At 39.1% G+C, this 22,198-nt stretch overlaps 1 protein-coding gene across 1 annotated transcript; it reads right to left on the bottom strand.

Moving 5' to 3' along the window:
* Positions 1–578: 578 nt before the first annotated feature.
* ddc (dopa decarboxylase) lies at positions 579–21,890 on the bottom strand. The gene is made up of 14 exons (XM_074683737.1): positions 21,799–21,890; positions 18,916–19,123; positions 18,250–18,363; positions 18,012–18,131; positions 12,579–12,713; positions 11,598–11,741; positions 10,378–10,444; positions 9,610–9,704; positions 8,210–8,277; positions 7,528–7,604; positions 5,926–5,945; positions 5,717–5,815; positions 2,347–2,448; positions 579–2,196 (listed from the first exon to the last, which is right to left on the bottom strand). Exons 2-14 carry the CDS (start codon positions 19,114–19,116, stop codon positions 1,996–1,998), a joined length of 1,443 nt encoding a protein of 480 aa, XP_074539838.1. The 5' UTR covers positions 19,117–19,123; positions 21,799–21,890; the 3' UTR covers positions 579–1,995.
* Between the last annotated feature and the right edge of the window lie 308 nt (positions 21,891–22,198).

Here is a 22,198-nt window from a genome sequence, read left to right as displayed (position 1 = left end):
TATATATTTGGGCTCACCTTTTTTCTATTATTTTTGGGCACTGGTTAGTAAAAATCAAAATTTTCTTAATTTTTTTGGCATCAGATCTACAGTCACCTTTTTTTTTAAACATTTCTTGCATTATGTTTTTTATCATTTTATGGGAGGTCATCCTTTACTTATTTTTTTTCTTTCCTTCTTTGTATCAGGTCTGTGGTTTTTTAATCATTTTCAGCATCACGATCAAGCAGCAATCTCCGATTTAAGAATATGAGGCAACTAGTGCTAAAAACTGCAGTACTGGAAACCACATCTACACCAAGCCTGTAAAAAGACCTTTTTTTATTTTGATATTAAGATGATGAGTTTACCCAATCAAAGGCACAGCTCAGCTGACTTACAGGCAGGCACCCTATAGCTATTAGTGTGGCTTTATTTCCAATATGGATCCTGCCGACAATTTACTTCAGGATTCAGGTCATCAACATTTTTATCATTTTTGCCATCAAGTCATCATTTTTTTCTTGTCATTTTTTTCTGGTGATTTATTTTATATGAATTAGAGAAATATCCAAATGCAGATATAATACATTGCTCTTTATTTAATTAAATAATAATAATTTAAAAAGAAAATATTGCATGCAGCAGACAGTCAAGCAAAACATCTTGAGTTTTAACAGCAGCAGGTGTTTGACACAGTCACTGGAATTTATTTTGAGGTTTGGTGACGACAGTGCAGATTTACAAATCCTGGTGCACATATTACGAATTAGGAATTACGAACACACACACACACACACACTCACACATACAAGGATAGACACACACACCATAGAGAAAATAAATTTCATGAATGGGGACAATGGTCAAGGGGATTCTGTTTGTGTTACATTTGTTCATCATGGGAATCTGTGTTACGCATTGCAACGTTAGAGCTAGAGAGGTCAGCCGAGGCAGATACCAAAATCTACGTACACACGGTGCCAAACTGAGTTGACAGCACAGGCACTAAGTTAAGGTTAGACATTGTAAAGTCAAACTTGCTAATTATTCAGACATCTTTGATTTATAACTTTCTTTAATTTCCTATTATTTCTTTTTTATTCATTTTTTGGCAGGATACAGATACATTAAGTTTCATATGACGAGATGATCTGTGTTAAAAATAAAACTTGTTTTCTTCCCCTCTGTTTTTAGGAGTATACACATGAGTGTATACAATAAATGTATCCAAAATTACAACACTTATTTTTTTATTTTTTCATCTGATTAACTGATACATAAAAATGTTTTTGTCTTCTAGTTTTTACCGAACAAAACACCAGACAGACTGATAAATGACCTTTGTCTACTGTTGTAAGTTAGTTAAAAAAGACTTTTTGCTGATTTGGTCAAAAATAACTGGATGTACTTGTACAGGGTTTTCATAAACAGGTGTTCATTGCAGTGTTCTCAAATACAACACATTTCATAAAGCCATTTATACAATTAACATTTCAACAAAATTCAAAATGAGATAAAGCAAACCTCCGTTCATTGCACTTCTTTAACTGAAACCAATTTACTACACATATACACTATAATAAAGCCACATATTGGCTCAGATATTATCACACACACAATGTGCAATACATTCATTGCAGAATTTAATACACAAATTAATCTTCCTAAAAATGCGCGTCAACACTTGACAAAATTAAAAGACATAGAAGAAGACACAGCGGCAGCATAGACACGAAGACAAATCTGCAAATTACATAAAACAGTGAGACATACAATACAGAGTGAAAATGTAATATTTTGACTTGACAACATTTCCTCTTATTCTGATTTAGGTTTTATAGATGTGTTGTAAATTTTTGTCACCAACATCCATTCTTTTAATTTAAAGACTGCAGAGAGACACAGCTGTTCTATGAGCTGTCATTGTTCTTTCCCTTTAAGACATTTAACATCGTTAGCAAGAAATCTTAACTTTGGTTGATATGTCGGCATCAGGGTAAACAGCTTTCTTTGTCAATGATTAGGTTCCTGCAAAAGCTCAAAGGTTATCTGAGTGATGTGCCGCCATGCTTGTTGGATGTGACGTGACTCTGCCATGCGTGAGCAGATAGCAAAACGAAGCACAAACTGGCCAGAGAGCTGGCAAGGCACAAGGTGGATCTCTCTGTTTTTAGTGATCCTTTTCAGCAGGGACTGGTTCAACTCATTGGAGCCCTGAGGAGAGGATAAAAGGATTTAAGACTTTTAGATTCAGTACAAACCATCATGTCTTTACCCTTTGGTCGGGTTGTGTTATTTGACACGATGTCTTGTAGCCATTTTGAACAAGGTAGCACACTCTTATTTATGTTAGTCTGTTATTACCTTGAGCCTGAAGCAGACTAGACCCATGATGACTTCAGCACAGATCTCAAACCTGTTGTCTGCTCGAACTAGACTTTCAAATTCTTTTGCCAGGTTCACTTGCTGTGAAGAAGAAAAAAGATAATAGTGATAATTTGCTCAGGCATGAAGCATACATGTGAATGAAGGCTGTCCTCACTTCCAGATTAAGATTTGTTGAAAGTTGTCATGTGATACATGGCAAGGTCTCAGATGATAAAGAAAGTGGCAAGGTAAATTCAAAAGTTTATCTAAAAAGCCCAGTCATTACTCATTGTAAGTTGATAATAAAATGTCTGAAGGCAAAAAGTACATATAAATTCTGCCTGAAAGGTTATATAATGCACACAGTTTATAACAGATTGTGTCTGAAGCGAATGTGTGTGCTTTCTCTATCTTAATGAGCTGAACCAGGCACAAGCCCCATTTCCACCAAGCAGTCCGGTTTAGATCAGTACGGTTTGGTAGGGGTTGGCTCGGTTAACTTGGTCCTGTTTGTGTTTCCACGGCCAACCATACCCCTCGTGGTAGGTGGCGCCTAAGCTGGATGCCAACAGCCACATCAGTAACATAATAGTGTGACACCACAGCAGCGCGACACAGTGTACCCCGCTGATAAATCCAACGAAAAATAACGCGACACAGTAAACAAAGAGCAACGATGGAAGACATCCAGCATTTTGTCCTCTCTGTGATTGGCATATGGCTCTTTGATACAAAGTGCGATCAAGCTTTGTTTCTGAGGACTGTGTGCTGCCAGGAGAAATACAGCTGTTGTCGCATGGTAAGAGACGATTCTTACGACCAGTCTACTATCTGTAGTGTTGTAGCTCTACCTTCGGAGATCGAATTGGTTTGGTCTGGCACCCTTACGGAAGAGTGCCAAAATTGGGACGGCTCTTTTCAGTTATTTGGGGGTCTGTCCCCGGATCAGTCAATGGAAACCATAGACTGTAAAAAAATGACTCGGCTCAAAGTGAGGTCTCCACAAAACTGCTCCCCCTGGTGGCTGGCTGCAGTATAGGTTAGAAAATCCAGCTTTCCAGCCATTCCAGATGGGCTGTGGTCAAACTTTAAAAAATTAATACTCCTTGTAGAGTTGTTTTTCACGTCCGGTTGATGTGGTGACTTGAAGATATCATTTGGCTGTCTTGTATTCAAGTCCTCTTTTTTCTGAAAAGTTTTGTTTTCATTAGATATACGAGGTTAAAAAACAAGGCTTTATGTAAGGTTTAACGATGATTGACAGCTGCCGTTCTCGTGTATTTTTTTCAGGGATTGTAAGACATGACGGGAGGTAGAGTCAAGAAGTGATAAGACTCTCAAAAGAAAAAAAATAATTATTACTTTTGTCACCCAGCTCCACTCAGATTCTCCCAGAATCCCTCATTGTCTCTACTGCGCAGACTCTGGCTCCAATTGCTGCCAATGGCTGTGCCTGTGACGGGTATTTTGGCTTTAAAAACCGTACAATGATAAATGGCGGAGCCACGCTGTCCACTCTATATACAGTCTATGGTGGAAAATGCGTGCCGAGATGAACCGAACTGAGTGGCTTGGTGGAAATGGGGCTATAGACAAGTAAGTGTTCAAGTAACAGCAAAAGCATGTGCGATCTCTTGCAGTGACCATAGGAGAAATTAGTAAGCTAAAAAATGTTCAACGCTGTGATAATTAAGCTTGCTGTGGGGTAGGGTGGAGATTAAAGTTGTAGATATAATTGTGTTGTAGTTTTTAAAGCATTATTTGGATAGCTAAAGTTACTACAGCAAATCTATATCATGAAAAATATGATATATGATATTTATTTTAGAGGTTTTCTGAGATGATTGACAATTATTTGTTTCACCTTCACAAAATGGCTTAATTTGACACATTTTATTAAAGTGTTTTACAAATCAACACAACAAAAGGTGTAACTCTCCATTCTGCCCAGCAGAGGATGCTTATGCTCCACAGAGTACAATGAGTGTAATGCCCACAAGTGTACAAAAAGCTGCCCAATAAGAAAATTGTATCTTCTATTTTCACTAGATGGCAGTGGTGTTTTATTTTATGGCACAGTGCTGTCGGCTGTATGCATCAGTTGACTTAGCTCCTCTGTGTTCAGTCTCTACCTGTCCACTACCTATTTTGGCCTACAGCATCCTTTCATAAATACTCTGTTTTGTCTTTCAAAGACAGCTTTTGTCTAACACCAGCAGGTCTCTACAAGCTAAAATATCATGGCACCATTGCATTTTTGTTGATTGGCTCTCTTAGTCAAGAAGTCAGATTGTTTTCTGTATCATAATAGGGTTTCATTTTAAAATTTCTCTGTCATGTGGAGGAGGATATATCCACTGTATCGTGTATTTCTGTTTTAACATTGTTGGATTTTGTTAGATTTAGCTAAGAAAAAAAAAAGGGCTTCAACTGTTCAGTCTTATCTGGAGGACAGAGGATGTTTGGCACAGTAATATGTCATGAGTTATGGCTGCAGGGATCAATCCTGATTCTGCCGCTTCATTTGAAATGGAGAGTAAACAGAAAACAGGCTCATTTGATTGACATGGCAGACTGGAGGGAGGATGAGGAAGAGGAGGAGAGATGAACAGCAAGGAACGAAGCAAAGGAAAAAAATGAAGGATGGGGGGAGGAAAAATGTTGGAAAATGATGCTATAAAAAGAAGATACAAACCAGACACGTGACTGGCAGGATGTGCTGATGGAGGCAGAGATGAGGGACTGAACAGACTTTAGTAGCAAGGAGGATTAGCTGGGGTGAGGTGTGGGAGGAAGGAGCTGGTGTTTACTATAAAGATCAGGCACAGATGATAGAAGAGGGATTTTTCTGAAGTGATTGATCAAGGAGTGACACACAAAGGGGATGAAAACAGGAAGCCAGGTATTTCTCAACTGGTTTTAGTGTGCTTATCTCTAAGTCAATTTATTTAAAGGGGTCAACCTTGGGTTAACAGCACAGCATCACTGAAGACTAAACATTTAGGATATGGTTTAACAACAAACACATCTTTGTTTTAAAATCCAATAACTATACATTGTCAAAATTATTTTGTCTATAAAATGTAAATATGTGGCAAATCAGTTATGGTTTGGGGTTTAAATCTTGCTTTTAATGATTTGATTTTGATGGTTATTCTTTGTACTTGTGGGGTGCCTTAAGGTGCTGTTCTGGGTCTGATCCGATTATCTCTATGAAAGCTGACCCTAAACACCGTTTTCCAAAAACATGATATTTCATTCAACTCCTTCGTCCGTAATTTACGAATGGAGTCCTTGTCTTTGAAATTGAAAAGTATGGATCAGCTGAGAAAACTCAGGGGAGAGGAATATTTCAAGGATTTCTTACCTTGCGTATATGTGCCTGCATGCCTGATAACCCGTAGAGACGGAAGACAAACCACATCTTTAATGAGCGAAATCTCCTTCCAAGTGGAATCTGCCAGTGCTGTAAGACAGAGGAGAAAGAAGCTCTGAGAGGTTAAAGCTGCTGTCTTTGTGAGTTTAATATCAGCTGCATTGCTTTAATTTGTACTAACCAAATCAATAAAGTCTTACCCTGTAGTCTGTGACCAGACCTGTTGAAAGAGAAAAGTTTCAGGGTCATCAAACAGAGAGACAGAGAGCAACATAAAGTGATTAATCTGAATAAACAGATAACTGCGGTAATTGTTTTTTAGCTTATGGGAGAGTTATTGGTATTTTGGATTGAGCTTGTTTGTCCAGGTGTTTCTGTCATGAGCCCACCCACTGTATCTCAGTGATCACAGCACTGTCCGTCCACGTACACTAATAGCCTCAGATAGCTCATCTCAACAGAATAGAGCCCTGTGTTAGCTTCTGCTAATAACCACTAATTAGATTGGAGAGTCCGGACTGTGTGAGCGAAGGCTTTTGTGAGGTGCTGCAGCGATGTGGGCAGGCAAACACTGGTGTTCTTTTGTCTCTGTCTGCTTGTCCATCAGACAAATTATAGTGCAGATCTGACTCCATGAATAGGAAAAGAACATTAGCACCAGCATGAGCAGAATGACGCACACAGGCACCAAATCATATAACAGGAGTTATTGGATTGAAGTCAGATTGTTTTTTTAGTGAAGCTTGTAGTCATATCAGATTCTTCTTACTTTGAAGACAGGATGATTGATAATAGGGTGTGGTAGAGCTCACATAAGTACAGCAGCTAACTTCAGTTCAAAGAGGCTGGAAACACACTTATATACTAGGGTTGCATGATATTATCGGCACATTATCGGTATCGGCCGATAAAAGCTTGAAAACATGTTTATCAGTATCGGCAGATATGAAAATTTCTGCCGATATGCACAGCCGATAAGGTGCTATTCAGTTAGGATTATTATTATTTTCCATCTAAAAAATAAGCTCCTTAAATAAAATGTAGCACTTCATTTATTTGCACTGCAGAACTCTGTGTCTGTCACCAGGTTGTGACAGTCGCTCTAAAATAATCAAATGCAACTTGGTTAAGTTTAAAAATGCATTGTACATTTAAAGTTCATGTGATCTAAAGAAATTATTTTTCTGTATTTCAATACTGAATGTGTTGAGTTCGAAAAAATAATACATTTCTTATTCATGGTAAAATCAAATGTTTTTTGTCTTGTTTTATGTGTGTTTCTTAAACAAATAAGACCGTCACAATTAGAGTAACATATAAATTCCAGTACAGGATAGACTTAGCTTTCTTTTCAGTGAAAAAAACAAACAAACTTGTGATTATCGGTATCGGTATCGGTGTCTGCCAAAAGGGGTTTCGATATATCGGCATATCGGATATCGACAAAAATCCGATATCGTGCATCCCTATTATCTACACTTATTCTAACTGAAGCAAGTCTAAATATTTTTTTTTTTAAATCGTTGTCTTTTTAAAAAAGGTTGTCATGATTTCTAAATCCCAAACAGGTTGTCACACATTCATCTCTGTACATCTGTTTTCTCTGTTAAGCAACATGTAACTGCAGCTCAAAATGTTGCTGTACTTGCCCAGGTTAGATCTGAAATGTGTCTCAGCTTAGTTTGCCTACTGTCTCCACACCAACATTAACACACGCAATGAGGTTAATCTTTAAAACATGTAGATTAAAAAGTTGTCTAATGTGATCAATGAGCAAAATCACCAAACAAACATGACTTTACCTGACTCCTGGTTTTCATGTTTCAGGTAGAGTGGTTCCATCTTGAAGGCTCCGATGATGTCTGCTCTTTTCTTGACCCTTTTGACAAGAAGAGAAAATATTTTGAGTATTTTGAACAGGAAAAAAAGTAAATTAGGCTATTTTGATATATAAAATAGTATACTGATATTATATAATGATAGTATATATTTTAAATTTAGGTCAACAGAGGACACACAATTAAGTATAGTTTTGGAACATTAAATAAACTCTTGATTTTTATGACTTTTGACAAATGTTTTCAGCTATTACAGCATAAACTAAAGAAGAAATGTCTAAAAGGCAACAGATATCATGTTGCTGGAGTGGCCAGAGGTGATGGAAAGACCCTTGTCTCTGCAGCACGTGTCCGGGTTTTGAACACCTTTGTTTCCATTTGTGCCGAGCACGTCTCGTTTTGTGTGCTGCTGACGGAAGAGGCAGCTGGAAGGCGTGGGGCTATTTTTACCCAGTAAATGATTGAGGTGTAGATGGGCCACAGTTTATGAGTCACTCTGTGGTGAAGGGGTAACTGTTTGGACTTCCTAGGAGTTTGCTTTTGTGAAGCATGTTTCGTGGTCTATATTATATAAACGTAGACTTTATGTTTATTATTTTGCATGTGTGCACAAATACAACATATTTGCAAAAGTGCAGCATCTTACCACAATGCAGAGCAGTCAAAGTTGATCAAAAGCCATTTGTGTGGATTAAAGTTGAAAGAATCTGCAAACTTGAGAAACAAGAACAGATAGTAATGTTTTAATATTTTTCTGGGTTAATTATTGCATAATCTATGAGGGGACTGAAAATATCTCTGCAATATTAACTGCTTTGAATAAGACTTTAAAAAATGTGAATAAAAATAAATGTCAAAGAAGCACAATTTTAAAAACCTGTAGAGCAGAAACACCCAACATTTTGCGCCTTTATTTCCGTCCCTTATGCAGGGACCTCTTCACCACCACCATCATCATCTCTTGACTAAAGCAGGCACAGTTTATTTGAAATGCAAAAGAGGAGCATGCAACCAACAGCTCGCAGGGTGCAGAGAAAAATAACCCTGTCACTTATTCAAAAACAGACCAGCCTCTTTTCTTATCTGCTCTTGTCTTATTGTTTGCTATCTTTTATAATATCCTTTCTCCACCGCTCGATGCAATAACAGAGCATAGAGAGACAATATGAGACAGTCTGACAGTTGCCATGTTGACTGATTCAAAGGGGGCTGGTCACCTGCTTGCCCATCACTCATATCCTAGCAACACACACTCTCAGGTCAACGTAATCCTCCTAAAAGACTGGCTACCTTCCATTTCATTTCAGCTGACCCTGTAACATCTTTTAGTCAGGAGCTGTTACAACAGTATAAAAACTTGATCATATATTATTGCACGTTTCTAACTTTATTTTTTTCCTGAAGCTTGCAACAGAAGTATTAAAGACTCTGAAAAATTTAAAGTTGCAAAAAAAAGATTTGTTCTCTATATGCCCAAAGGTATTTTTACAGCTATGTATAAGAGGATAAACAACAACCGTCAAATCGTTTTTCTCTGCTGGCCACCAACATTGTTTGAACTGGTGCGTCTCATAAAAAGCGATATATAAAGGTCTAACTCTGCCTCAGGAAATTACTCTGTCCTTATCTCAGCGTCTGAGCACAGCAGCCTCGGCAAACCTCAGAACAGGGGCTGATGTTGCTTCACTGCTGACGATTGTTCTGCCTATTACTCATTCCTCTGTGCTTCCTCCTTGACATTAACATTGTGCCATTTTCAGACGGAAAGAAATCAGCTGGATATAATCAGCATGCAGCTGGTGTTTCCTTTCTGTAGCTGTTATCAGAAACATTTCACACCCACTTGGGCACTCAGCAGCAACATGTCGTGTCTAAACATGTGGAGTTTGTGATTACACTGAAATCAAATGCCATGGCATTTTTTCTTTGAGTAGTTGTTGGTGTGAATTTTTCGAAGAGAACCAAAAAATAAAAAATAAATAAAAATTTTGTGACAATATTTGTGTGCATGCACTGGGTGAACGTCAGTGTGTTGTTTTCACAGACCTCAACGCCATTCAACAGAGGTCTGAACTCAGGACAGATGAACGCACTCCCAGCATACGCTGCATCAATGTGCATCCACATGTTCTCGTCATTACCTGGACCAGACAGGAAAAAGAGGTTATTAGCATCAGGAAAACAATTACTTTTACCACCCCATGTGGAGGAAAAAAATATTCTACCAAACTTAAAGCTTAAGCAAGGAATTTTAACTGTAAATGACATAGACTAAAAGTAGACACCCACAGCAGCAAAGACCATCGGCAACAGGACAAATTGTCTCTTTATTATCGTCATTCATTCTTGAAATTGAGGCCACAGGTTAACTGTCACAAAATAATTTACAGCAACCTGCAAAAACAGCTCTTTTTCTGTCATTTTCCTCTGCTTATGTCCAAGTTGACCTTTAAAAGAACATGTGGATGAGATTTTCTGTCATAAAATCAACATATCCACTAAGTTTTTTAAATTAGCAATGACAAAAGACCCACAAGTGTTTCCCCAGAAGTCACCAAAATCAGCAATAACTGAAATTCTTACAGCAGTTAAAAAAAATATATATAAAATCACAATATATTTTTTAAACTTTTCTCCATCTTCTTTTGAGCATTAGTTTTTGCTCTTGTTTTGGGGTTTTGGAAGCTTCATTAATCATGATCCCTGTCAGTCTGTTTTCTGTTCTTTAAACATCTTGGTCCTTTTTTGATCAAATTGATTGCTATTAAGTTATTAAAGCCAGTTTGGCTAAAAGTGTGTTTCCTGTTGACTTACATAAAGGCCCAAGTTCTGTGATACGATCAAAAGCACAGGATGGAGTGGTTCCGAGAGTCGCACAGAACTGAAAGACACAAAACAGAAATAATTAACCTCTTGGGATTTGTTCAGTGAAACATTGTTTAGCATCCTCTATGGCAGCGTGTAAGTATAAATAAATAGGATAAATAAGATAATATAAAAATATATTTAAAAAAAATTAAAAATATAAAATAAAAAAATAAAAAACAGAAGAGCGGAGTGAGGTTTTATATACATATACCAGATCCTGAGAATTGTCCAGAGTATGCACCCATTGTAACATGGGCATGTTGCAGTATTGTTGCTCTCTAGCTGTATACTGTCGCATGTCCGACAGGCGACTGTGTAGAACAGAAAGCACTCTGCGACAGAATCTACCTTGTCCTTTGAAATAGTTTGAATCACACTCACGTCTGTATTTCTGTATCCTTTGCTTTTCAATGGGGTACAGCGAAGTACCAGATGCAGTCACAGCTACGGACTGTTTACTTCTGATTTCCTGTGTCTTTTTCTCACCCAATTAATGACAAGCACTTGTTGCACGCCTAAATCAACCAACCAACTGTTGTTTCTAGTGGGCGGACGAGAACGCATGTTGAATTTAGGCAGAGTGGTGCTGCGTTCAAGGCAAACTGGAAATACAGGACAAATTGCGTCCCATATTGATTTAAAATGGGACGCAACGTTTAAGTGCAAAATAAGGGACGATTCCTTATTTTACGGGACGAGTGGCAACCCCAATTGGAACTGTATTTTTTCTTTAAAACTACAGCAGATTGGATTAAATGATATGATATCAGAAATATGGATTCAAAGTTGTTTCATCAACTACAAAGTGCTGCTTTTACAAACAAAGATCCACATTTCCTTATTGGTAGGTTACTACTCTGCTGCTGCTTCACTGCAGCCTCCTGTTATTGTGCACTGATAGTGATCTGTGGGTCCAGATTAGACACAAATGAGTCTCTTTAACCAGATAGACAAACATTAGGTCCAACAGAAACAATGTTACCCTTTAAATGGCGCCTCAGGGTGTGCACAGCAGCAAGCGTGGGTAAATCATATTACTGTGAGAAAATGTGTGTTTGCTTTTTAGTTGCAATAGCAATCCAATGATAGATGGAGATTCACAATATCTTATGTTTGAAGTGTTTGTGCATCTTTGTGTGATTTAAATTGATTTAATCTTCGCTTACATAGAAAGGGATGAGTCCAGCAGCTTTGTCTTTTTCCACCATCTTTTTAAGGGCGTCTCCTACAACAGCGTAGCTGCTGTCAGTGGGAACCTTCCTCATCATCACTCCTCCAATAAGAGCCGCACGCTCCACTGAGGAATGAGCCTGGGGAGGGAACAGATGTAACATAGGGCAGATTGATTTTATTTAACTGTGTCTTTTGGCATGCTAGGTTAAAACTTTGTTTTATATTTGATTATTGTAAATACAGTAAAATCATCCCAAACCTTATTAAATCTGTATTTGATAACGTGTTAATTTATGTATTAAGATGTTCTTTAATGCCCAAGCTGCCTTCTGTCGACTCATAAAGGATTATCTTACAATAATACTTGAAAGAATATCTAAAATGTGTCCCAACACAAATTCCTTGAGGCCCAGCTTTAGGTTCGATAGGCTTTTACTTACTTCAGATATCTTCTCAAATAAGGAAAAAGAAACTGCAGATATGGACACCAAAAGAGCAGTGTTTTTCAGCTGAAAACCCATGAACTGCTCTCCCTGTAAAGGTCTGTGTGGCCCTGAAGCGACTTCCTAACCCAATCACAGAGTCGGCCTGTTATGAAACCTGATCAGAGCTGTAGCCAGCCTGACCCCATGTCTCACTCAATCACTGGAAAATCTCTCCCTAACCCTCGATAACCTCAGTTTACATGGAGATGTCAACACATATGTAAATGCAGTGTAAGCTCAGTTTCATTTTAACTTTGTTACTCAATAACAGTTTCAATGTTTTTAGGTCTTGCTCTACATAAAGTGGACATGTAAAACTGATGTTAAATTGTCATAAAGTATACTTTCATTAAGCTAATTTGTGAATCATTCATAGAAAAAATATAGTTGTCTTATAAAATTAAATACTGTTAACATATCATGGAAAAATTAGCTAAACCATTTGAAAACAGAGGTAATGGTAGGAGTATTGTTTTGTTTTTTTCCTACCTGATCAGAGGTGTATGCCACCAGCTCAGAGAGGATATTCCCCTCCGATTTTTGGGGGTTTGATGCTTGAACGCGTCGAACTGCCTTACAGCGAGCAGCAAGCAGGGACATCAGGGTGGCCTCACTTGCTGTGCCCTGTGTGGGAATCAGAGGAAGCTTGTTAGGCATCCAGACTGAGGAGGACCTGAATTAGAGAACCAACACACAGATAAAATTCAAGAAAGCACAGCAGAGACTTTACTTCCTGAGACTCCTCAGGAAAAATAACCAGCAACAAATCCTCAGTGTTTGTACAGCAGCAGATAGAAAGACGCTCCTGAGGGTCATCACCTCCGCCCAAAAGATCATCAGCTGCTCTCTCCCCTCCCTGGATGAACGCTATAACTGAAGGTGCCTGAAAAAGGCCCATGATACCCTCAGGGACCTGTTGCACCTTGGACATCATCTGTTTGAACAGCTGCCCTCTGACAAAAGATCCAGAGTAATGAAAACAAGGACGACCAGATTGAAAAATAATTTTAACCTTCGAGCAATATCAATGCAAAGTAAAGTTTTTTGTGCAATAAAAAAGAAAAAAAAGTGAAAAGTAAAAAGTAAAAAAGCATACAACTCTTCAACTCTGTTACAGTTGTGAACAGTGACAACAGGTTTGCAAATAGAGCTTCAAAATGATCAGACCTGAGAAAAATGTGGGGCTGGATTCCTGCCTCACCAACACTTTCCTAAAAACAGGTTTTGATACTGTCTTTGGAGAAAAGCTTTGGGGAAAATAATTTTTACAAAAATAAAATCTATGTTTTCTAATATCCCTGGCTGTATATGTTCCTAACATGAAATTCCTCTAATTTCAAAGCCAGTGGTCTGGTCTTACATAGTTGAAATTGCTTTAAAAGACACATTTGGGTTTATATGTTAATACTTCTTAACAAAAGTTAGTTGTTTTAACAACTGTTTCTATTACTGAAAGACAAATTTGTGTTTTCAATTTGTGTATCAAATTGCTCAGTTATTTTGTTTTGTATTAGAATTTTTTTCTCTAATCTTGCATATGTGTCCCAGAAAATGCAAAATGTAAAATCAAAAACCACAAATCACATTCAAAGACGCAAAGGTTTGAAAAACATTGTTCAGTTCCCTTTTATGGAAATGCAGTGAGAACTGATCACAGAAGGAAATCATCAGAGTCATGTGTCATGAGTCATCACTGTGCCAGTCTGATACAGGGAAAACTGTTAGAGGCTACTTCATGACATAAAATGTGACTTTTCAGGTATTAGAGCACATTATGCAGGAAAATCAATGAAACTTACAAATGATCTAATCAATGAGCATAAAAAGCTTACCAGACTCATCTGCTTGCGGCTCAGATGTTTGTGTTACAACATACCCAATTTATATTAAGAATAAAAATGAAGGCACAGGTTTTAGACGTGAGAAACCCACAGAGATGATCAGTAAATCAATTTGACCATCAAACAGCTTCGATTATGTGGCAGCCCACAGAAAGGACTGAACCAACAAGAGCCAACCTCAAGCTTCCAGACTTATTGAAGTGCACTTCCTGCCTCCTTCCCTGCACCTTTACTAATAGTATCCTCCAATTCTAAGTCTTCATAAAGGTCTGTTAGCTCTCATCCTTTATACATCAGGTAATTTTTTTTTTTTTTTAATAAAAACCCAAAGAATCTCACCATATCAAAGCAAAGACATGCTACAGATCTTACAAACTGTTTGATCTTAAATAGTGTTTTGATGCTCCTATTGAAATTGAAAAATACCTTTGAAAACTTGTGTCGTGTTTTTTCTTAGACTTTGGTTAAAAAGGTCATTAACAATGATTTTGTCTCTGTATTTTAATTACAGGAAAATCACACAGAGGAAAGAGGAAATCTAAGGTCACCACATTTCTCTTGAATCACATTTTCCCCTTTGTGTTGGTATAAGCTTAATAATAATAGGCACAACACTCATTAGCCCTGCTGCTGTGAGAAGAGCCTCTGTGGTTGCCATAGTGAGCAGATAAACTGCACCTAAAAAGGAGAGCGACAAGACAGAAACAAAAACCAGATACACACACTCACACACACACACACACACACACACACACACACACACACACACACACACACACACACACCATCACACTCAGGTGGTCACAATAGAAGAGGCATGATCTGTCATCAGAGTGCGGTCTCATGCTCCACAACACTCAGCATTGAAGTCCCCCCCCCACACACACACACACATAAAGCTAGCATCCTCAGCTGCATTTCTGTCACTGGAGGACTAAACCAATGATTATCCTTTCGCCACACGAAACAATCCCAGCCCCATCACTGTCATCTCTGCCTGCCTGTGGATGACATATTAAAAGGCAATTTCCTGCCAATTTTCAGCTAGCGTGAGCAACGGAAGGAGCCACAAATCAATGGCACACAAATTGCTCCTTAATATATCTTTAGGGTTGCTCAGCTGTGAATGTATACACTCACCTTTATTTTTGTGAAAGTCGAACAGACAAGTGAACTTAAGAAATTATTGAACTACTTCATAAGAACTAGTTCCTGTTTTCCAATATGTGCATAAATTCAACTGTGCTTTATACATGTGCAGAGGAGCATGATTCAGGAGTAGATCCAAGGGGTAGCCAAGGACCATTTAAAGTTTGATTGACCACCCCAAAATCCTACCCAAAGTCTAACTATTTCCCTGTTTAGAGATGGTTCTTAAAGCCTCTATGAGGAGGTTTTGCCTGGTTATGACCATCGACTGTATAATAAGTGGATATTGTCTCCGTGACGTCACCTATCTGTTTCTGAAACTGATGCTGTCTTACATGAAGTGCACTGTGTACACTCTTTCTGCACATACTGGAACAGTGCACCAAATCTTCCAGGGTACTGTTGCCCCAAATCAAACACTGCAGCTTCACACTTACCAGAATCTACATGACATTTCATAGGTGTTCCTCTGCTTTTTATTGACTACACCAATCAACCATTGTTTGATCCGTTCCTACGCCTACCTCTACATAGCCAATACTAACTGTGAAAAGTGTCCACTGGTCCACTTAACTTTTTGACCATTTTGAGTCCTCCGCCTAAAGCTGCGTTTCCACCAAGCAGTACGGGTCGGTTCAGTACTGTTTGGGACGGTTTGGGACAGTTAAGTCTGATCCCGTTTGCGTTTCCACCGCAAACTGTGCCCTCTCGTGGTGGGCGGCGTGTAAGCCGCATGCCGGAAGCCACAGCTGGTAAACAATAGCGCGACGCCGTAGCAGCTTATCCCGCGATTAAATCCAACAAAGAAGAAAACGCGACACAGTAAACAAAGAGCATGGATGGAGGACATGCAGCATTTCGTCCTCTCTGTGATTTTCATGTAACTCTCTGTTACAAAGTGCAATCAAGCTTCGTTTCAGAGAAGTCTGTGTCCCACCAGGAGAAATGCAGCCGCTGTCGGGGTGAGTGACGATTCTTTTACACCAATCAACCGTCTGCAGTGTGTTGCTCCACCTCCCGAGAGCGGATCGGTTCAGTCTGGCACCCATACGAAAGGGTCCCAAAAAAGTGGGACGGCTCGTCTCGGTTTTTAGGGATCCGTCCCGGGATGAGTCTGTGGAAACGCCGCTAAAAGCGCACCGTACCGAGACGAACCGACCCGGACTGCTTGGTGGAAACGCGGCTTAAAAGTCAAAGTCCGTTCAGTTTTTCCATACTGTCAGTATGAACACACTAATGCACTCAAAATAGTGAGTTTAAGTGCAGAAGTACGCTATTTGGGACACAGCATTAGTTTTGAAGCAAATCATCAACAGGGACCACTTTGGAAATGAGGCGGGCCATGAGCCTCCATATTAATAGCTATAGGGTGCCCGTCGGTCACGTGAGCTGAGCTGTGCCTATGATTGGATGAACTTGTGTTCTTCATATCTTCTAAACCGCCGAGTTAGAAAATGATTCACTTCCCATACAGTGTGTATTCCACTGGATAAATAAACTATTCAGACGTTAGACAAGAGGTTGCCGCTTGGTTGTGCCACAGACTAAAGTAGAAGGTAATATGAAAATGTGTAACCATGAGCTACTAAAACAAAAACCATCAGTGCAAAGACAGACTTTCAGTGTTTCTTTAAGGTCCCATATTCTGCTCTTTTTCTGCAGTTTAATATGGATCACTGATGTGTTCATGAAATGGTAGCCAATAAATCAAGCACAGCAGCATTGTTTTCAGGCTCTCATAGCCCCTTTGTTCAGAATGGTCTGATTTAGTGGGCGTGGCCTCCATATGTAAATGAGCCACAGCTGATACTGCCCCGCTCTCCTGCATCACTGAGAGCGGCGCTACATCCATCACTACTGAGCTCTTTAGAAAAAAGCGAGGCTCATTTACCATAACAATACAGGCTAAAACAACAGGCTAACCACAGCTAAAGTTAGCATCCTGAAGCTAACACAGAGACAGGGGGGGGCACTGAGGAAAAGCTCTTACATCTGCTCCACAGCACACAGCAATTAAAATACTCACATTTCCAGGGTCCAAGGTTTGTTAGTGGATGGTTGGTAATGCGCCTGGATTCGGGACCAGTCTATTTGTTAGCCCTCTGTTGTACTGTTCAGAGTTGGAAAAGCAGTCGGCCATGAAGTGACTAGCACACATGCACAGTTTTACTGAGTGTAGCTGGCACATTTCCTTGATAAATGAACTCTAGCTACTCAGTCTCGTCGTCTTCCGAGATGGGAAGCTTGTGCATGGAACATGTGGCTGTTTACAGCCAAAAACAGAGCAGTGATGGCTCTTCAACTTCAGGGAAGTGGGCGGGGAGGGGGTGTGGGGGTATCTGCTCCGGTGGACCAGTAAGATCAGACTTGCTCCTGATTGGTCAAAAAAAGGAATCGCTGACGTCGGCAAATCCCCAAAATCCAAACAGCTCGTTTTAGGTCAGGATTTTACAACCACAAGCACTACTAAATACAGGTTTTGTCATTCGATATCACATTTTGTGGGCTGGGGGGAAAGCCAAAGACCCACAAATTTCACTAAAAGACTTAATAAAGTGATTTTTGCATAATATGGGACCTTTAATGTCTTAAGCCACAACCAGGAGTTAGATAATATAATGAAACAGATGCCAAAATAACCCAATCATAAAGTGTGTACCACAAAACTATGAATGGGTGATACATCTGTAGGCTAAATTTAAAAATAATATACAGGGAAACGTATTCTTTGAAAACTTAAATGTCAGAAATTAAAGTTTGACAAGATTCACAGATATATTACAACATCCCATCAGTCAACCTACAGTTTGACCACCCCCTTTAAAAAAAAGAGTGGCTCCCTCTCAGGGGTGAATGGCATCAGCATTTTGTTTGACTCCCTGGAAACAAGCAATAAGTTATGCAGGAATAAATACACACAAGAGACTTTTACCTGGATGACTCCTCCTCCATGGCCATGGGTCCCAGCGATGAAATGCTCGGGCAGCTGCAGCATCCTTCCCAGCCAGTCGAGCATCACTGTCTCCAGCTCTGTGCAGGCTGGGCTAGCAGCCTAAGAATTTTAAGAAAAATTAAAAAAAAGTAAAAGGTTCAGGCATTTGCAAATGAACCAAATCTAAGGCTGAAATTCATGGAGGCTGTTCAGAGTGTTTATTTATTTACTTATTTACCCAGGAGAATCCAATGCATCCAATAGCTCCACATAGCATGTCAGCTAACATGGCTGGGTAAGAGGATGCAGCAGGAAAGTAGGCAAAGAAGTACGGGCTGTGCCAGTGGGTGATCTGAAACAAGATAAACATCCATGTTAACAGAAACACCAGTTTATGATGATCGCTAATTAAGATTGAGCTTTTGCTATCTAAGCTACTGTTGACTTTTAGAAAGTTCACACAGTATGTATTGTTTTCACCGCCGCTCCTTTAGCCTCAGCATAAATCTTATTGATATCATAAAGATATACAGCTTTATTGTTTTAAATCCAACAAGTACTCCATAGATCATTAACCAGACTACATTTACACCATAACATTATTTGCGGCACATCAAAGTGTGTACAATACTGGGCCAACCGTTACATCGTGCTAAAGGTAAAGATACAGTAAAAGAAAAAACAATCTGTGTGTTACCTAGTTTGTTTCACAAACAGGTTCAAAGGTTATGAAGTACCATAAGAAATGTACAAATCCTGATCCCTACTTATTTTATGGTGATTTTTTATACAGTTATTTCTATAAAGTAATTAGGGCAAATTGTCTTTGTCAGAGGGACAAAAGAGGTCTTTCTATTACAACAACCATAGCGTGGAGTGTCAGTCAGCCTGAGTGTGAGCTCACCCCTGGCATTATGACCCTCTCCACATCTTTCATTATATCCTCATAACTCTCAGGCTCAGATGGAGCCTCAGCAGGGATCAGGGAACGAAGATATCCCGGTTCCACATCTGGGTAGACCGGACGCTGTTCTAGGTTCTCTAAGTAGTCGGCCACATAGTCCACCATCTCCCTCCCTCTGCGTCGAAACTCAGCAGCATCCATGGTCTCACTGAAAAAAAACAGCAAAGGGACATCACTCAAACACAATGGCATTTTATTGAGATAATGTGACATTTGGTGTCTAATTTTAAATAGATTCACCCTCCAGAGTCAAACAGTGATCTTCTCAAAAGATTCACATTTGATTTTGAATCTTGTTTTTTTTTTTTTTTTTGTGAAGAGTTAACCTGCTTTATGATGCTAGATGGCATCCTGGCTGTTAAAAATCCAACAGCAAACGCATAAAACCTCCTCACCTTGAGTGACCTGGTTTTACAGTGATGATACGTCAAGAGCTAAAAAAGGTTTACTCGGACAGATGTTGATTCACTTAGAGCTCATTTTAAAGGAATTCAATGGATACATTTTGACACATGTTCTGTAACATATTTCATAAAATATGTATTTAAACCTGAAAACATTTCTCTTATTCATCTGACATTTAATTAAAAAAAAACCTACTAATACATGACACTTGTTGATACAGTGCATAAAAAGACCTAGATTGTCACCCAGGTAAGATAGGATAAGATAATACTTAATTGTGCTTTTCCTCGTAAATTTGTTTTGCACCATCCAGCTGCAAACAACACACTGTCAATCACATTTGAAATAAAAGCGTCACGTTAAAAATGAACCTCCTAGAAAGTTAAGGAAGTGCAACTGACCAACAAAGGTCCCAGTACAACTACCCAAGAATATCCATCATTGGTGTAAGGGTGTATGTGTTCATGTAATGAGCTGTGTGTGAATCTGTGTACAGCATCTCCCTAATGGTGCCAAAAGACTATAGCCTTCTCAGAAAATAGATCCACTGTTGGACCTTACTGCAGATATAATCCACATGTCGTGACCAAGAAAGAGAGCTGTCCACGTACACTCAGATATTTAAAGGAGTATGACTGTTTGATGGGCTTGTTGTGAATGATGACTGGAGCAAATGTACTGTTGGTAATCCCAAAAATTACATCCTCACGCCAGCTCAGGTTAACAGAGCTGGTGTGCTTATTTCAGACAGTTGTGCCAAATGACTTAAGGTAGATATAAAAAGCAGGAAGACCTCAGCACTCATGATGATGGCAAGTTTTTTAACATGACCTGAATTTGAGCATTTTTATGCATTATGGACAGTTTAGAAATGTAACGGTTTGATTTTAATTGTTGACTCTTCATTCTGTCTTTTACTTATTCTAAGTTTATATATTTTATCCTTTTTACTGTTTAATCACTTTATTGGTGTGGTAGCCTTAACAAATCTTGCTAACCCATGTTGTTTGTTCTTGGCATTATTGTAAATGAGGGTTGTCCTCAATGATCTCTCTGAGAACTTTCAATACAGGTTGATTGATTGATTGATTGATTGATTGATTGATTGATTGATTGATTGATTGATTGATTGATTGATTGATTGATAATGTATAATCTGTCTGATGATAAAGACAGACAGCAGCTTCCAGAATGAACCATAATGTATTTCAGCCTCTGGGTTTACACAGCGTTTCAGCGACAGTGGAAGCGTGACACATTTATAAACAAAGGGCATCCAGTGATAAACCACAGGAAAAACTGAGTGAAAAACACTGATTAACAAGTTAGCAAGAAACAATATAAAGAAAAATCAATGTACACACAACTGCTCTCATTTTGTCTTAACATTATAAATGATCAGTTTATAAAATAATCTATGATGTTAAAGTTAATCTAAAAAATCAAAGCGACTGATGTGAGCTGCTGTTAAAGTAGATTCAGTTTACCCACATCACTCGTGAATCACTGATAAAATCCTGAAGGTCTGAAAGATGTTTTTTATTGAAGCTTCTGCTTTGTTAACAGTGCTGGACTTCACTGCAGGTGCTCTAACCTTCTTGCTTATCCTTCACTTTTGTGGACGTTGCTGACATGTTTATTGTCAAATCATGTAAGACATGACGCGTAGATTAAGATTGGTTACAAATTGTACTTTTGACTCGTGTTTTACAAAGCTATTCCAGCTATTTTGATGTGTGTTAACACTTTTCAGAAGCTAATCAGTAATTAGATTTCATAATATTCAAAGCACACACACATATAATCTCACACACAGAGCCTAAGCCTTGCTCCTTGACACAGTTTTTGGGCTTAATGTATGTATGAGCCCTTGACCCTCTTACCAACACAGTAAGCCAGTCTGATCATAGCTTAGTTCACTTTCACTTTACTGACTGAACACAGCAGCTTGGTAGAAACAAAATTTCTCTGAGTAGTTGAAAGTCTACATGGTCAGCAGTAATACTCTCATTCTCTGAAAGCACGGTGCAAAAGGGCAGAATCATAAAACTCTTTGAAACAGAGCCTCTGTAAGTTTTCCTTGACCTCACTGACACATAGCTGAAAACCATGGGACTTTTATGACTTGTACTTTATTCACTACAATAAACCTTTTGCAGTCTTTCATCATGAACTTATAAATGAAGGGAGCAAAAAGCTTGGAGAAAAGTTGGCACACAGCCTGCTCAAATGGCACAACAACAAATGACCATTGCCCCACGCTCGACTAAAGTGGCTTACCATTCAACAAGTGTTTTACCCTGCACCCTTTCCCTTGTTGAGGAGCAGAGCACTTATCCTTATCCTTATCTCAAATAGGATTACGCATGTTTGTATGCATGCATGTGTGTGTGAGAGAGTGTGTGTGTGCATACTTACAATTTCAGGTGGGAGCTCCAGCGGTGGTGTTTGGATGGTGGCGTTCACAAACAGCCGCACAGACAGGCAGACCGGCACGTGGTGAGAGTGTTTGTGTGTGTAAGCAGGATAAGAGACATTTGCTCCTTTTATCTTGCCACTCACCCCCACCAACCCCACTCCACTCCACTCCACTCCACCAACCTCCACCAGGCTAGCCAATAGGAATAGGGCTCACAGCCTATGCAAGAAAGCCCGAATCACAAGGAGGTTCTGAAGCTGTGAGTGCTGTGCATCAAGGCATACACTCATACGACACATACATTTGTAGAATATGCCTACATAGAGACACAACTCATAGAGAATTATATCATCATCTTTTTGATAACGGACACTCAACAAGTGGGGAAAACATTAATTC

The sequence above is a fragment of the Halichoeres trimaculatus genome, unplaced genomic scaffold, assembly GCF_033239565.1.
Source record: "Halichoeres trimaculatus isolate MK-OKI-2021-1 unplaced genomic scaffold, fHalTri1.1 fHalTri1_scaffold_12, whole genome shotgun sequence".
Taxonomy (NCBI): domain Eukaryota; kingdom Metazoa; phylum Chordata; class Actinopteri; order Labriformes; family Labridae; genus Halichoeres; species Halichoeres trimaculatus.
The sequence above is the reverse complement of the archived record's forward strand: the minus strand, read 5'-3'. Positions and strand labels throughout refer to the sequence as shown.

What these genes read in the sequence shown, in the direction of transcription:
- ddc (XM_074683737.1), bottom strand. Translation starts at nt 19,116, where the DNA reads ATGGATGCTGCTGAGTTTCGACGCAGAGGGAGGGAGATGGTGGACTAT. An exon ending in GTCTGGTCACAGACTACAGG is followed by an intron (nt 5,816 to 5,925) that starts GTAAGACTTTAT and finishes TCTGTCTTACAG; the next exon opens with CACTGGCAGATTCCACTTGG. An exon ending in TAGTCTGCTTCAGGCTCAAG is followed by an intron (nt 2,197 to 2,346) that starts GTAATAACAGAC and finishes TCCTCTCCTCAG; the next exon opens with GGCTCCAATGAGTTGAACCA.